The sequence below is a fragment of the Amphiprion ocellaris genome, chromosome 4, assembly GCF_022539595.1.
Source record: "Amphiprion ocellaris isolate individual 3 ecotype Okinawa chromosome 4, ASM2253959v1, whole genome shotgun sequence".
Classification (NCBI taxonomy): Eukaryota; Metazoa; Chordata; class Actinopteri; family Pomacentridae; genus Amphiprion; species Amphiprion ocellaris.
Genome location: NC_072769.1, coordinates 2906311 through 2924116, shown reverse-complemented (window position 1 = coordinate 2924116; position 17806 = coordinate 2906311). Strand labels below are relative to the sequence as shown.

General features: G+C 42.6%; 2 protein-coding genes across 4 annotated transcripts in view; both read right to left on the bottom strand.

Annotated features, from left to right (window-relative positions):
• Positions 1-17806, bottom strand: part of LOC111563079 (striatin-like) — a 47687-nt gene that overhangs the window by 13458 nt on the left and 16423 nt on the right. For all 3 annotated transcript variants that reach the window (XM_023261975.3, XM_055009566.1, XM_023261976.3), the window contains 5 exons: positions 16067-16237; positions 15603-15732; positions 14250-14397; positions 4750-4863; positions 66-209 (listed from right to left, as the gene is read on the bottom strand). In XM_023261975.3, the coding sequence (XP_023117743.1) occupies positions 66-209; positions 4750-4863; positions 14250-14397; positions 15603-15732; positions 16067-16237 (707 nt within the window). The remainder of the gene's footprint in view (positions 1-65; positions 210-4749; positions 4864-14249; positions 14398-15602; positions 15733-16066; positions 16238-17806) is intronic.
• LOC118469729 (uncharacterized) lies at positions 8000-14243 on the bottom strand. Its single transcript, XM_035944326.2, has 2 exons — positions 10244-14243; positions 8000-9934 (listed from the first exon to the last, which is right to left on the bottom strand). The coding sequence occupies exons 1-2, from the start codon at positions 10333-10335 to the stop codon at positions 8827-8829; spliced, it is 1200 nt and encodes a 399-aa protein (XP_035800219.1). The 5' UTR covers positions 10336-14243; the 3' UTR covers positions 8000-8826.

Below are 17806 nucleotides of genomic sequence, written 5' to 3'. Positions count from 1 at the left end.
AGCCCAATGTTTACTCAGAGCTGCTGAGGAAGGCGGACCAACGGGCTGAGAGGGCAGGCGGCTACCATCGTCGGGGCGGCCCACTTCCTGCTCGCCAAGCCGGGAAACGCTGGGCCGAGAGGGCGGAATCACAGTCGGCGTCACGGAGGGAAGATCCTCGGCGTCACGCAGGTTGGCCAACATGTCCTGCAGCTTGGACCGGTTCGGTCCTGGAGGATGGAAGAGACGAAGAAGTCATGAGGAAACGGGAGGATAAAAAGCACTGTAGAACCAGAGGAACTATAGAACCAGAGAAACTATAGAACCAGAGGAACTATACAACCAGTGGAACTATAAAACCAGAGGAACTATAGAACCAAAGGAACTATACAACCAGAGGAACTATACAACCAGAGGAACAACAATAGAACCAGAAGAACTGAAGAACCAGGGGAACTATAGAACTAGAGGAACAACAATAGAACCAGAGGAACTATAGAACCAGAGGAACTATAGAACCAGAGGAACTAAAAAACCAGAGGGACAGCCAGGGGAACTACAGAACCAGGGGAACTATAGAACCAGGGGAACTATGGAACCAGAGGAACTAAAAAACCAGGGGAACTATAGAACCAGAGGAACAATAGAGCCAGAGGAACTATACAACCAGAGGAACTATACAACCAGAGGGACAACAATAGAACCAGAGGAACTATACAACCAGAGGAACTATACAACCAGAGGAACAACAATAGAACCAGAGGAACTATAGAACCAGAGCAACAACAATAGACCAGAGGAACTATAGAACCAGAGGAGCAACAATAGAACCGGAGGAACTATAAAACCAGAGTTACTAAAGAACCAGAGGAACAACAATAGAACCAGAGGAACTATAGAACCAGGGGAACTATAGAACCACAAGAACTATAGAACCACAGGAACTATAGAACCAGAGGAACAACAATAGAACCAGAGGAACTATAGAACCATAGGAACAACAATAGAACCAGCGGAACTATAGAACCAGAGGAACAACAATAGAACTAGAGGAACTAAAGAACCAGAGGAACAATAGAACCAGAGGAACAACAGAACTTGTGAAGATGTGAAGATACGTTCTGGTATTCAGGACAAATTCAGTCATTTTAGAATGTTTTTGTGAATCTAGATCTAGACAAATTTTCCATGATTTTAAGACACATTTTAAGTCATTAGGTATTAATTTAATGTAATTTAATCATTCTGGACAATTTTTGAATGTTTTTTTGTGGCAAATTTAGAGACATTCTGGAGAAATTTTAGAACGTTTTTGTTCTTCTGCAGAAATTGTGGGTAATTTAGGATCCATTTAGAGTCATTCTGGACAAATTCTGAGACATTTTGGACAAATTTTGATATGTTTTGGAAAGTTTTTGTGATTCTAGACCAATTTTGACTCATGTCAAGACAAATTTTTAGTCATTAAGTATTAATTTAACCAAATTTAATCATTCTAGACAATTTTTGAAGAATTTAGGATAAATTTAGAGCCATTCTGGACAAAGCCATTTCAGAATGTTTTTGTTGTTCTGGAGAAGCTGACAGTAATTTAGGATCCATTTAATGTCATTCTGGACAAGTTTTGAATAATTTTAGACAAATGTAGAGTCCTTTAGGACAAATTTTGCATGATTTTAAGACACATTTTGAGTCATTAAGTATTAATTTGGCGGCTGTGGCTCAGGTGGTAGAGCAGGTCGTCCAATGATCGAAGGGTCGGCGGTTCGATTCCCGCTCTGTCCTAGTCATGTGCCGTTGTGTCCTTGGGCAAGACAGTTTACCCACCTGGCCTCCAGTGCTGCTACTCACACTGGAGTAGGAATGTTGGTGGTGGTCGGAGGGGCCGTAGGCGTGGATTGTCAACCACGCTTCCGTCGGTCTGCCCCAGGGCAGCTGTGGGTACAAATGTAGTTTACCACCACCACAGTGAGAATGTGTGAGTGAATGAATAATGGATCCATTGTACGGCTTTGAGTGCCTTGAAAAGCACTATATAAATCTAATCCATTATTATTATTATTATTATTATTATTATTAATTTGGAGTCATTCTAGTCAAACGTTGAGACATCCTGGACAGTTTCTGAATGATTTTGAAGAAACAAACAGTCCTATTTGAAACTCAGACAGCTCAATCCACCTCATGAAGCCAGTTACTAAGTTTTTACACTAAAATACAGAAACATCTGCTGCTTTGGGACGTTCGTGGAGCTGCAGAGACTAAACTTTTACCTTTCATGTGTTCCTCATTGCAGGTATCTATGGTTCCTACTGGTTCCTACTGGTTCCTGCTGGTTGCTGCTGGTTCCTGCTTGTTCCTGCTGCTTCCTACTGGTTGTAGGTTCAATCTGAGATGTCTACAGTTTAATTCTACTTCCAGATATCTTTAATTCAGGTCAACCCTGTCCCTTTTAGAGTCTTAGATGAAGCTTGAACTGGTCAGAATGATGGAATTCTGCCTCCTCAGGTTGAGTTTACAGATAATGTTGAATTAGAAGTTACTGGTTGTACTTTTAGCTCCATGTCACGAGGAGATTCAACCTCCAGTCTTTGATTTTTCATGAAACACTAAAGATCACCATGACCTGGACGACCTGAACAGATGTCAGTGTTGAGGAGAAAATAAGAAATATTCCATTAATAAATCTCACTCCTCAGTGTGGTTCTTCAGGCGTTTCTACTGTCCTGTTAAGATCTTCTTCACCCAGGACGTGTTTTAAGTAAAGACGGGTTTTCAGTTTATGTTTGAGAAAACAAGGCTTGAGGCTTTACTCAAAAAAGACAAAACCAGAAAAGAACGAGGACACAGAGACAAGAAGGAGGGAGGTTTTACAGAGAGTGACACAAAAACCCTTTTAAAGCCCTCCGAGGAATAAAAATCAGACAGAGCAGAGAAACCAAATAAAGAGTTTCTTCTTCGCCAATTTCACCACTGCTCCGCTCAGTAGTGAGAAATTTAAATATCTTCAGAGCAGATTTTCACCCTCAGAAAGAACTTAGAAAGCAATTTAAAGGTTCAATGTCTCCAGAAAATGAACTCCGACAGCCGTGAAATGTGGTGAGGACATGACTCAGCCGATCTGAATAATCAAATGGCTCAAGAACAAGACACTTTCCTTGACTACTGGTATTTTAAAACACAAAAATGTTCACAACTTTAAAGCAATACTGGTTTAGTGTCTCCATAAAGTTCATGTAAATGTATATCTATGGATGGATCCATATTTCTACTAAAATACAGTCTTTGGGGGACATTTTACCAACTGTTGAGGCTCTAACATCAGTAGACTCTGATGTGTTAAAGTTTGACCAGACAAGGTTCCAGTTTTTAGATATTTACCAGAATGAGTCCATTTGGATAATTTTGGACAGATTTGAAGTTGTTTTGGACTATTTTTTTTAAGTCTTTCAGATCATTTTTCAGCCATTTTGAACCGTTCTCAGTCGCTTTGGACAAACTGAGTCATTTTAAACAATTTTCAGTGATTTCAGATTCAGCTTATTTTGGATCATTTTGGACAAATTTCAGTTTCAAGTCATTCTGTTCCAACAGATCCAAATGATTGAAAGGCTCCAGAAGAGGACAAACTTTTAATTATTTACCCTTAAAGTTTGGAGAAAGTGAAAAACTTTGACATCAGTAGAATTTGATGTGTGGAATGTTTGACAAGGTTCCAGTTTTTAGATGTTCAGTGTAAATGTTAATGTGGACTCACTGGTAGGAACCAGAACCTGGTGTTTTTGGAGGTCCAGATGTTCATAGAGGTCTAAATGTTCATAGAGGTCTAGATGTTCATAGAGATCTAGATGTTCATAGAGGTCTAGATGTTGGTGTTCATAGAGGTCTAGATGTTCATAGAGATCTAGATGTTCATAGACATCTATATGTTGGTGTTCATAGAGGTCTAGATGTTGGTGTTCATGGAGGTCTAGATGTTGGTGTTCATAGAGGTCTAGATGTTGGTGTTCATAGAGGTCTAGATGTTCATAGAGGTCGAGATGTTCATAGACGTCTAGATGTTGGTGTTCATAGAGGTCTAGATGTTCATAGAGGTCTAGATGTACATTGAGGTCTAGATGTACATAGAGGTCTAGACGTTCGTGTTCATAGAGGTCTAGATGTTCATAGGGGTCTAGGTGTTCATAGAGGTCTAGGTGTTCATAGAGGTCTAGATGTTGGTCTTCATAGAGGTCTACATGTTGGTGTTTTATGGGGTCTAGATGTTCACAGAGGTCTAGATGTACATAGAGGTCTAGATGTTCATAGGGTCTAGACATTGATGTTCATAGAGGTCTAGGTGTTCATAGAGTACTAGGTGTTCATAGAGGTCTAGAAGTTGGTGTTCATAGAGGTCTACATGTTGGTGTTTTATGGGGTCTAGATGTTCATAGAGGTCTAGACATTGGTGTTCTATGTGCAGAACTGCTTCATGTTGAACTCATACATATACTTTAAATGAATGCTGAACAGAGACGGTGATGATAATTCACCATATTTGTTGAAGTGCAATAATCCTCATATGTTGTTAAAGTTAGTCCATGTCAACATTTAGTCTAAACATGTAAAAACTGGAACCTTGTCTGGTCCAACTTTAACCCATCAGATTCTACTGATGTTAGAGCCTCAAAAGTTGGTGAAATGTGGACCAAAGACTCTATTTTAGTAGAAATATGGATCTGAAGCTGATTAATGTCGGTAGATAATTGAACGACAGCAGAGAGGACTTACTCTTCACCCCCTTCTTGCCCTTGCGTTCCTTCCGGTACTGCTCCTTGAGCTGGGCGATGAGTCCCTGGTCAACGTCCCAGGCCAGGTCCCCCAGAGGAGGCTGGTCTTCCTTCTCTACAGGCCAACAGAAAGAAGAGGAGGAGGAGGAAGGTGGGTAAAGAAGCTGCTGGACGACCTGAAAACTCATCTAGACAACTGCAGTAGAAGGTTTAACGTTCCAAACACATGTCCTACCTTTCAACCCTTAAACAAAAGCCAAAAATATAATATCTGACACAAAACAAGAAGTGCCATTTGGTGTTTCTCAGCAGTGAATGTGTGACTACAGTTCACATAAAAACGAGGAACAGCAAAGAAGAAAACAAGAGAAATGAACCAAAGAGGGAAAGAATCGGAATAAAACCTGAAATTTTTTAACAGAACAGAATGAATAAACCCTCGTCTCTTTAGTCCTCAAAGTGGTTTTGGCTGAGAAACATGAATCGGAACTTTTAAAAGTCCTGGCTGTGTTTTTTTCAGATTATTTTCAGCTTATTTACAGAAGAAAAAATGGAGCACGCCTCTCTGATTGGATCGAGCATGAGTATCGAACACATTTATCCAGAAGAGTAAAAAAAACCATGAGCCTGTTTTGACCGATAGTTGTATCTTTTAGCCACGACACTGGAAAAAAAAAGACTTTTCACGATCAATACTAAAAACATACAATCGAACATCATCTGCAAAACGTTTGATCTAATCTAATTTTAGAGGGTTTCTAATTAGTGTCTGGTGTCATTTTAAAACCATCTACGAGGGATTCCTGCATCACCTTTGAGCAGTGTTCATTTTGACAAGAATTTTAAAATTTAATTTTAGTCTTAGTCACTCACCAAAGACTGGATTTAGTTAATGTCACATTTTAGTCTTGTAGTTTTATTTAGTTTTAGTTAAAATTTAGTCCATGGAAATAAGTTTTAGTTTTAGTCTCATTTTTAGCCTTATTTTCGTCTTTTGACAATTTTGCTATACTGTAATAGATTTTGCAAAAGGATGTTTGTCATGGTACAAACTCCATTGTAAGCATACCTACAACTATGTGTTTAATCATCTAAACTAACAATGTACCATATTACTCTTGCATAATAAAAAATGTCTCAGGCCTGTCAGAAAAAGTGCAATACATAACCATGTTCTTCACAAGATCTTATTTATTTTCTGTATATCTGAACAGACCACTTACAACCGACAAGAGTAAAACTCCAATCTTCTTAACCCTTTGATGCACAGACAAAAAAAGGGACTCCGACGCTTCAGCTTCACCCGTGCCAAGGCTGGCCCAGCTCTCGGCAGCATGGAAAATGCCACTCATGGCTGGAGCTCCCACAACGGCAGGAGCCCCCTGCTCTCCGTGACATCCTGGCTCTACCCGGCTCTCCGTTTGACCCTGATCACCCACAGACACAGAAAGGGACACCGACCCTTCAGCTTCACTCGTGCCAGGGCTGGCCCGGCGGCTTCCCAAACTTTGCATCCGACCGACTGGCATTCGTGGCCTGCCATCGGAGGGCCTCTGCCGGCCTCAGCCAGAGCGCTGGGTGCTACTGGTGGATGGTTCCTCCAGCCCATTCAGGCCCGCCTCTACACTGCGACCCGACTGAGGGAAGGGTCGCGGGGTGGCCCCCCTCTGCACCTCCCGTGGACAGTGTCTGGTTCTCAGCGGCGAGACCGAGATGCCCCATCTTCCCCAGTTGCCCGACCATGGAGCCCGTTGCTGGGTTTGGCGGCCCACCCACCCCACAATGGTGGCAGCCGCATCCCGCTCAGGCAGCGGTTGCCTCTCCAGACGACATGATCATTCCTCCAGCCACATTCGGCGGGCGCCAGCCCATCTGTGTCCGTTCACCCTAAAGCCACGCTTTGCACCCCGGTCTCGGCCGGGGTTGCCATGCAGCCATGCACGGGCATGCTGGCCGGCCGGTTGGCCAGGGTCGGGGGGTTGTTGGGTCTTGGGTTGTTTGGGCCCCCTGCCATGCAGAGAGCAGGGCGTTGGGGTTAGGCTGAAGGCCGGGGGCCGGGCCGGGCCCGTGGCTCGACCCAGCTCTCCCTTGCAGCCTGCTCACCCACAATTAAGCCCCCCCCCACCCTCCAGGGGCTAACCCTAACCCTAACTCCAACCCTAACCCCCTCATCACGAGCCATGCAGAGCCAGCAATCCCAACTCACTATTCGTGCCCCTGGTACCCCGGAGCTTCTTTGCGCCCCTGGTACCCCTGGAGCATTCTCTGTGCCCCTGGTAGCCCTGCAGCTCTCCGTGCCCCTGGTATTCCTCCCGCCCGGAGCTTCTTCGCGCCCCTGGTACCTCTGGAGCATTCTCCGTGCCCCTGGTAGCCCTGCAGCCCTCCGTGCCCCTGGTATTCCTCCCGCCCGGAGCTTCTTCACGCCCCTGGTACCCCTTGAGCATTCTCCGTGCCCCTGGTAGCCCTGCAGTCCTCCGTGCCGCTGGTGTCCCGAGTCAGTCTTAGCTTCCTAAGTCACTCTTTGTGCCCCTGGTATTCCTACCCCACCCACCCACCCGCCCACCCCTTTGCGGCCATGGTGTGATGATGTGGCGGGCTCTCGCTTGGAGAGAAGTTCTTCCTCCACGGCCCCGTCTCACACTCAGGGGCAGATTTTCTCTCTCTTCCTCCATGGCCCCGTCTTTCACTCGAGGAGAGATTTCTCTTTTTTCTCCCTTTCCTTCTCTCTCTCTCTCCCTCTCCCTCCCTCACTGTCTCTGCCTCTGGGCCCCTGGTACCCCGGCGTCCCGGCCGGCGGTCGTGTCGGGCTGGAGGGGGCCCAGCGCCCGCGCTCTTTCGGCCAGACATAAAAGCTTGGATCAAGGGATGACTTTCAATAGATCGCAGCGAGGGAGCTGCTCTGCTACTTTACTGCTATTTTACAACCTTGTCAATGATGTCATCAGTCATCAACATCTTCCAGGCGTCTTTCGTGTAACAGCTGTGGATGCAGGTTCTGGATGGCTCTGCAGAATGCTATCCTGTCTTCTTCTGCCATGGGCGGATGGATTCTCACGCCAGTAAGATCCAATTTTACTCAATCTCTCGGCCTGAGTCTGAGCTTCAACGTCAGAGGACCCAACAGATTCTGCTTGACTCTGTGGCAGAGCTTCTCGGTCACTACCACCACCACCACCCACCTCTTCTTGTGCTTCCGGAAGCCTCACTCGTGCACTCTCAGCTGAAGAGCTGGGACCAGCTATGCTCTGTATAAACAGAGTGGAAAACACAATAAAGTTTTCAGGTGCACATGAACACACAAAGTTTCACATTTGTGTCTTGGCTAAATGGCATGGCTAAACTGGACCGGCTGGAGTGCTCCGGCTAGGCTAGGCTAGGCTAGGCTAACTGCTCAACCCTAACTCCTCGATGTAACCTGGACCTAAATACATTTTATCTACAGTTATCTGTCACAAATGTAGTCAAATATTTACTCAGGCTGTAAAAAGAAAAACTTACATCTGAGCAGTCCTCCAAGAATGTACACTGACTTGAAACAGTATGTGCCATGACTGACTGACCGACTGTCTAGCACATGCTCAAAATACCATATATGGCATAACATGGAGCGAGCCTGAAGAAGAATTTCTCCACCGGAGAGATAACCACACTTCATGACATGGAGAATGAATCCGGGAGACTTTTGACCCTGCATCGGGTTCAAAGGGTTATGACATCAAAAGAAGATCATAACAGCTTAACTGTTATGCCCATTTTAATTTAGTATTTTCTTACAAGGGCATCAAAACCTAGCCAGCACATTTAATCACACACCCATTTTAATTCAGTGTTTGTTAAAAGGCATCAAAACTTAACTGCATGCCCACTTTTACTAATCAGTATTTGTTATAAGGAAATTAATGGGCCATCAAAATAACAAACCGTTTAACTGTGCAAAACCCGTTTTCACTATTTATATAAACCTTTTTCAAAAGTACGCCATATAAAACAGTGTAGAAAAATATAAAAGCATTGAGAAAGGAAAAAGGGACATGAGTGAGGCACAGAGGCCTAACAATTATCAATCTGTGTCTTGGTTTTATCCTATCTTATCCCGGTTTAGTTTTAGAAAGGCACTTCTCTCCAAGATGACCCTTGCCCTGTTGCGACAGGCCCTTGTCAAGTCACCCGTAATGCTGAACACTCGTTCAGCAAAAGCCTGAGATGCAGGCATCGCAAGTAAATCCAGAGCCAGAGGCTTCAAAGTCACATACGCTACTGAGGTCTGTGCCAACCAAAAGTCCAAGCCATGTTGAAAATCTGGGATCTGCTGAGACAAAAGCTCATCTTTGTATTTCCTCACTTCCTGTTGAGCACAGTTGGCCTTGGGTTGTTTTGACTGATGGGAGGATGACAACTTGGTGGCCAAAAACTTAAATCGTGGTCGTTCTGGGGGCACCTCTTCGACATCCCTCGATGGCTCCCCATCATCCCTCTTCAACTCATCCACCCTCTGTGTTGCTGATATGGAGGCAGTGGCACTTAAGATGTATTTTTCTGCTTCTTTCAAAAGTTCCTCCTGGACTCCATCATCTGAGTGTTCAATGAGTGTTTCTCCAGCCACAGTTGGGTCAAGGAAGCAGGCTGCAGCTGCAAGTGGAGAGAATCTGGCCTCACTAGGATGTAGGAAGCAGCTAAACCTTCGTTCCAGGTCAGCTTTCATTTTGTTTGCCAGTCCACACATGTCTCTGTGACAAGACTCCAGAGCAAACTGGGAGAGGTGAGTTATCAAATCCAGTAGGGCTGGCAGAATCAAAGACAGCGACACTGTGTCACTCTGAAGTGTTTTTGTGTGGTCAGCAAAGGGCAACAACAGATCTCTGACAGCAGCTATCCTGATCCATTCACTTGGGAGGAGACAATCCCATCCCATCTCATCTGCAACCTGGGCCACAGAATCCTTCACCTGAAGAAGGCGTGAAACCATTTGAAATGTGCTGGACCATCTTGTCACACAGCTGGGAATTAGCGCAAGTCCACAGAGGTGGTGAAGTTTCTCCGTTGCAACTGAAGACCTACGAAACTGTTTCACAATGGCTTTTACCTTTTCCAACAGACGAATAACGGAAGCGTCCTTGTGGATCATGTTGACAACCAGTTGTAGGGTGTGAACAAAGCAGCATGTTTGTGCCGTAACGCCTCCATACCTGAAAAACAGACAGTATTTATTTATTTAATGGAAAATGTGTACACATACCTCCAAGTACAACATCTGAGTATTTTGACTAACAAAGATATACAAAATTTAATTAAATTAGTTAATTAATTAATTATTTAATTATTAACTAATACTGATAAATCTGTTCAGGAATATTTTGTGACCACACTAAGTATTGCATGAGTAGTCTTGTATTTCTGATTTTATTCTGTTCTATGTATTTTACTGTAAAACAAATGTTCTCTCATGAAACAATACAATGAACTGAAGTGATAAGACTAACTCCATAATGTCTTACCTTTCCTCCTCTTGCTCTCCGTCACTGCTCCTCTCCTCCTTTTTTGCAGAGCTAGGCACCTCTTCCTCCTCTGGTCTAAGTGCAGCAACCATGTTGCTCCCATTGTCTGTGATCACTGTAAGGATCTTGTTGTCTGGTATCCCCCATCTCAGTGCACTTGTCAACACATGCTCTGATAGAACTAGCAGTATGTGGATGAGAGATGTGTTCGAGACTTAGTAGTATGTGCTCAGGTTTGTTCAGGATAGTGCAAAAATAGGATGCACTTATAGCAAGGAAGGAAGCATTAAGTCCCTTGGTTGTCCAAATGTCAAGGCAGAAGCCAGTCTCTCTTTATACTTCTCCTTTTCATCCTTGTAAGTACTCTCAATGAGGTTGTTCGTTTTGTTTTTTTGGGGATCACAAAACTCTTGTCAACCACTTCCATCATTTTAATGAAGTCCTTGTCTTCCACTGTACGAACTGGAAGACCAGAACGACCTATCCACAAAGCCAGAGCTCTCTCTCTTGTCTTTTGTTCTTTACTATCTGGATGGTACTTTAATGCGGAAGTGAACATGTTTGGAATCGTTGTCTGTTTTGGCTGTTGTTTTTCCTTTTCACTATCCATTTTCTGTAGTACAGGTACAGTCAGAGTCTCTGGAATCTGAAGGGCCGAGAGGAAAAAAGGTGTTACTTGTACTGCCTGAATTATTTCATAATCATATCTATGTAGTACACTATAGCAATCTGAGTTGCGGCCTAAAGCAAAGAACACAGTCATCTCAAATAAGATTACAACCATTAACCATTACACTAGTGCTGGGGTAGCTGAGAATTTTGTAGTGCAGGCCATAACGTTGTAGAACAAGTAAAAAACATCTGGTACAATGTCTAAACACATGGAGTTAAGAACGTAAACAAAATTTTATCATCTGTTCATTGTGCCATAATCTATATTTCCTGAAAATTTCATGAAATTACGTTCATAACTTTTCGAGGTATCTTGCTAACAGACAGACAGAGAGATAAACGCCGGTTAAAACATAACCTCCTTGGCGGGGTTAATAACCCGTTATTTATCTGATTCACAGCTTTCTTACCGTCACCGCTCCCTCCATTCACTCCATACCTCTCTCCACTACAGCAACACATTAACGCATTAATATTTTTAGCCGCGGGCTAAAAATATTAATGCTAGCTTAGACAAAAAGTTAACATTAGCTTAAGTTAACTGCTAGCTTATTCTCAAATAGTGTAAGCACACCCGCATATTAAGTTTCAGCTTCACCACTGGCTTAAGGTTACTTAGATTTACATGTAATTTAATCCTAAAACTCACTGCACATGCTGTCGTAGCAATCTCCATTTTCATATTTACCTTGTCAGATACTACAGGATGGCGGGCCTTCAGGTGTCTTTTTAAATTTGTCGTGTTTTTTCCGCCAAACTTAAATCCACAAGGCTCTCCATCCTCGTTAGGAACGATACACTCAGTCTTTCGTTCGGCTGGAAGGTAACAGAAGTGTGTCCATAAATCTTCTCTTCTTTTTCTTCCCACTTGACAAGTAGCAGCCGCACGTGAAGTTGATAATCCACTCGTCATAATTGCTGCGTCCCAGCTATGGAGCCAAGGCCTCTGTGTGGCAGAGCTGGACGTGCACCATCACTGCGTGGCGGGGGGTGAGGGTGAGGGAGTGCCAATCATAAAGATACACTGAGATAATTAAGATCGTTAAGATAATTAACTGGTTAAAAGGAAAAACAACCAAGGCATAGAGGATGGTTGTAATCTAGATTGTCCGGCCGGCCAGCTTCATCTTGTTCATCACGTCTTTACTCGTCAGTTGATAATGAACAGAGATTTTGTTTTAATTTTTGTTGTCAGTGCTTCTTAAATTTACGTTCTCCTCACAAATTAGTCACGGAAAAAGGATCGTCAACGAAAAGTTTTTGTTTAAGTTCTCGTTGACAAAATTAACACTGCCTTTGAGTTAACAGTCATTTTTCTATTTTTTTTATTTACTCTGGTGTCATGTCATGTTGCTTCTATGGTAAGTATGGTTGAGGCCATTTGGGCTCTGTAAAGCATCTTGAGACAATGTGAATTGGAATTGGCATCATATAAATGAATGGAATTGAAACTGAATTGAAAATTGAATTGACTATGGTAGATAAAAACGTACAGTGAGAGAAATGTGAGGAGCATCAACATAGGAGAGAATCCAAGTCAACAAAAATACAGAAAAACATGAGACATTGTGAATGAAAAATGACTCTTTCCCTTTTCTAAAGTGCTTCCATGTAATCCCAAACTGTCTTCAGACAGGCAGACGCTGTAGGGGAAAGATATACCAGAACTCTCTGCTCTGGTCAGGATTAGATATTCTCTATTCTGACATGACTAAGCAGACTAGTTGTCTCCATATTGTTCTGTAATCTAAATCTGACCTTCTCCCAACTACAATATAAACCCAAAGATCAGAGAGAATCCTCAGAACTGATGCTGGCACTGCTTGCATGAACTGCTGCTCTGTCGGTGTCACTTCTCCTGATATCAGTAAAACCAGAGCATAGTAACCTACAAATAGCCACAACTCCAAATGTTTCCCTTTGTTTTAGAGCAGGGGTGTCAAACAAGTGGCCCATGGGCCAAAACTGGCCCACCAGAGGGTCTAATCCGGCCCACTGGATGCGATCTGTAGGTGTAATGTGTAAATGATAAACTGAGGCGTGTGGAGCGTTGACATCAGGCGCTATGTCAGTAATTAAAGCTGGAGAAGCTGCTCACCTCAGAGAGAGGATTTGTTTTAACGGTGACAAAAATAAATTGAGAGACGAGAGCTGAGAGAAAGAACGACCCCCATCCTCCTCCTGGCGGCCCGGGGGCCAGCTGGAGGTGGCGTGGGCTCGAAAAGAAAGAGAGAAGAGAGATGACAAATCTGTTTCATAACTGCAGCCAAACACAGACTGCATCTAACCGGCTGCTGATGTGAGAAACGAACCCAGAACATGGTTCAGAGGGAACCTTGTCTGTCTGGCTTCTCCACGATGTGAGGAGAACCTGCTCAACAGCGATCTGGACGATGAAGCGTTGAACCTCAAGCTGACCCCTATCTGAACTTTGCAGAATTTTCTGCTCTATGAATGAAATGTTTCCACCAAAGACATCAAATCTAATCTCATTAATTCAAACTCAGTTTCTAGAGTCGCATATGAAGGTCCCGTATGGTGAGGATCTGCTCTTTAGAAGTGTAAAATAAAAACTGTGACAACGTGAAGATCATTTCAAAGCAAACAAAATGGAGATGGTGGTGAAACGAATAAAACCTTGTACTGAGTAGTACTACTAATGATCAAAATGACCAATATGACAAAAAAAAATGCGTCCAAAATTATTTAAAAATCATCCAAAATGACTAAAAAAAAGGTCCAAAATATCTTGAAACATGTCCTAAATTACTCAAAATGGTCAAAATGGTGCAGAATGTCCAAAATTAGTCAGTATTTGTCAAAATGATTTGAACCTTTTCTACGATACCTTGAAACATGTCTGAAATGACTAAAAAACTGTCCAAAATAACCTGAAATGCCTCCTAAATGATTCAAAAATTGTCCAAATCAATTTGAAATATGTTGACTTAAAAACTGTCAAAATGACTCAAAGAGTCCAATATGACTAAAAATGCATCCAAAATTCTTTGAAACTTCTACAAAATGACTGAATATTGTTCCCAAATAACTTTAAATGTCTCTTAAATAACTCAGAAATTGTCAAAATGACTCAAAATGTCCAAAATGACAGAAAAATGGGGAAAAAATTACCAAAAAAGATGCAAAAGGAATTCAAATTTGGCCAAAAAAAACATGAAACTTGCCTAAAATGGCTGAAAAATACTTCAAAGTAACTGGAAACGTGTCTGAAAGAATAAAAGCTTATTTTTGACACTTTAAATTATCCAAAGAGTTAAAGGTCGTTGTGGAGTCTCTGCTCTTCATTAACACTAACTCCTTTATTCCGACTCACCCCACTCCCTGCTGGACTCTGGAGACCCATCCAACTCTTCCGGACTCGCCAGGAAGTCGAAGTCCTTCAGGGCCTCCTCGGTGTCGGGGTCATCGCTGAGGTCGGACATGGTGGAGGACGGAGTGGACAACTGTTTCTTCTTCACCATCTGGGTGGAAAAAAGCAGGACTGTCAGCAGGAAGACGGTTTTTAATTTATGAAAACACAGATTCATCCACACCGGGTCCCGGAGGTTGGGCTCATTTTGGTAACTGTCCCTCATTTTCCCTCATTATAGGTTCATTTTTACTTCATTGTGGGTAAGATTTTACTTAATGTGGCTCATTTTTGTGTCTTTTTGAGTTTTCAAGTCTATGTCGTTTTGGACAAACTTTGAGTCATTTTGAACATGAATATCCCCATGTTTCCTCTCCAGACAATTTTGTGTCATTTTGTGTCTCATTTTTGTTGTTTTTTGCCTTGTTTTTGTCGTTTCGTGTTGCATTTTTTCATTTTGTGTCGTGTTTTTATCATTTTGTGTCTCGCTTTTGTCATTTTGTCTCGTTTTTGTCATTTTGTGTCTTGTTTTGTCATTTTATGTCTTGTTTTTTCCATTTTTTTGTCTCATTTTTGTCGTTTTGTGTCTGTTTTTTTGTAATTTTGTTTCTCATTTTTATCATTTTGTGTCTCGTTTTTGTCATTTTGTGTCTCATTTTAGTCTATTGTGTCTCGTTTTGTGTCTCGTTTTAGTCTGTTGTGTCGTTTTTATCATCTTGAGTCTTGCTTTTGTCATTTTGTGTCTCATTTTGTTGTTTTGAAAACATTTTGAGTAATTCTCCATGTTTTCTCTCTACCTGCTCATCATCTGTAGATGTTTCTCCATGCTGGATGGATCTCCAACAACTTGCTCCTCTGTTTTCTGTTTCTGCTGCATTTATTTTATTGGTTTTCGTTTCAGTCTCTCTGAGGAAACACTGCCTGCAGTTCAACCTGAAAACTATCTGAATTTTTCCTTGTTGTCATTTCCTCCTTTTTTCAGCATCTGGTGCAAACTGTTCATTTTATTGAGAATTTCAGGACAAAACATGAAGTGATTTTGGTGAATTTCACACTTTTAAGCCTATTTTGGGATACTTTTCCCAACAGATTGACACGTCACACATTCAGAAAGCATTCATTCTAAATAAAGAAAACAACCTGTCAAAGCTGCCAGCAGGTGTCAGGGAGAAAATCTTTTTCAGATCCAACAACACTGAAGCTAATCTATCATGTTATATTAAACCTCCGGTTATTTGGCAGGAACCAGGAGGTCCAGATTGCCGCTGTCTTTATTTATTTAACTTTGGTAAGTTAGTTGAGAATTAGATCTCTTACCACCGCCAAGTCCAGGATGGTTTTGTCCCTCCCGTCGCTGTCCTCGTCCTCGTCGCTGAACTCCGCTGCAGCGCTCTCGATGAACTTGAAGGCCTCCAACACGGTGGCCGAGTCGGACATGTCAGGTTTACTGGAAGGAAAGATGCAGGGTGTTGCTTCTGAGGGATGACGTGAAAAACCCTGGTGTGGGTTAGGGTTAAGGACTAGGGTTAGGTTTGAGGGGTTAGGGCTAAGAGTTAAGGTTGGGTTTAAGGGTTAGGGTTGGCATTGCGGTTGGCATTAGGTTTAAGGGTTAGGGTTAGGTTTAAGGGTTAGGATTGGGATTAAGGGTTAAGGTTAGGGTTGGGGTTTAGGGTTACGATTAGGGTTGGGGTTAGGTTTAAGGGTAAGGGTTAGGGGATGAGGTTAAAGATTAAGGTTGAGGTTAGCTTTTAGGGTCAGGGTTCAGGTGGCCGGGTGTCTACCTGACCACGCCGCTGTCCTTCAGCGAGGACGGTTCGGTGCCGTTGACCATCAGCTCGGTCCTCCCGTCCGAAGGCTTGTCTCCAGAGTCTCCTGTCAGACCGAGCAGCGCCCTGACCCGCTGGGACTTCACATCCAGGATGGTGTCGGTGTATCCGACCTCCTGCAGGTATCTGACAGAACGCAGGTCTTTAAGAACCAGAATTCTGTCCTACTAGAACCAGAACATGATCTCTGATGTCTTCAAGAAACGCCTCTTCTGTGGTTATTGCAGATCCACAATTTGCCTCAAGTCTGCTGGAAAATGTTTTTCTGTGTGCTCAGGACAAATTCTGGAAAAACCTTTAAAACTGGTTCAACTTTGAGCAGATTCTGGGTGTTTTTAACTTCTTTTAACTCACTGTGGTTCATTTTTAATCTAAAGTCCTGCAGCCCAGAGGAACCAGAACATCATGAAGAAGGAGAGAGAAGTCAGAGATGTCTTCTGGCAGTAGGACTGTTAGAATGATGGAAACCAGAGAAACAAAGTAAAAACCAGCCTGTAAACATGTCCAAACCAGTCTAAAAAACAGTCTAAACCCAAGTTAAAAAACACCGTTCAAAACCTGGCCCACATGTAGTCTAACCCTAACCCAGTTAGAAACCAGACCAACACCAGAAGAAAAATAAGAAGTTTAATTTCTTAATTTGTTTTTCAGAAATCTAGAACCAACACATCCAACATCCGCGCCTTAGACTAGGAGTTTCCTCACCTACTTTAACTATCATCTGGAACCAAATCTAAGTAGTCTCTAAACAAGAACAACCTCCAGTAAGTTTTCCTCATTTTAAGATAAAATCGGCCACATATGTTGTCAAACTTCATCATGGAGCAGCTTTAACATGAGAACATGGCTTTGGGCTCATCATGGCTGATTTCTATGAGCAGTCAGCCTAAAATCAGAGAAATGAAGTGGATTCCTGAACATAAAACCCTCCATCCATCAGCAGTAGCCGTGCCTTGCTATACCCTCCAACCAACAACAGCACGATTATATGACTGAAGCTGCATCCTTAAAGGGCAACACAGAATGACACAGAAACCAGCTCAGATCATTAGACATGTTGCTGCAGCCACAACTACTCAATGAAACACGTCCTAAATGACTCAAAAATGGTAACAATGACTCTAAATGTCCAAAATAACTTGAAATACAGTGGCATGAAAAAGTATCTGAACCCTTTGGAATTTCTCACATTTCTGCATAAAATCACCATCAAATGTGATCTGATCTTTGTCAAAATCACACAAATGAAAAAAACAGTGTCTGCTTTAACTAAAACCACCCAAACATTTACAGGTTTTCATATTTTTAATGAGGATAACATGCAAACAATGACAGAAGGGGGAAGAATAAGTAACTGAACCTTCGCATTTATTATCTGGTTGCCCCTCCTTTGGCAGCAATAACTTCAACCAGACATTTCCTGTAGTTGCAGATCAGTCTGGCACATCGATCAGGATCAATCTTGGACCATTCCTCTTTACAAAACTGCTGCAGTTCAGTCAGATTCCTGGGATGTCTGGCATGAATATATATCTCAATGGGGTTCAAGTCAGGACTTTGACTTGGCCGCTCCAGAATGTGTATTTTGTTCTTCTGAAACCATTCTGAAGTTGATTTACTTCTGTGTTTTGAGTCATTGTCCTGTTGCAGCATCCATCCTATTTTTAGCTTCAACTGTCTGACAGACGGCCTCAG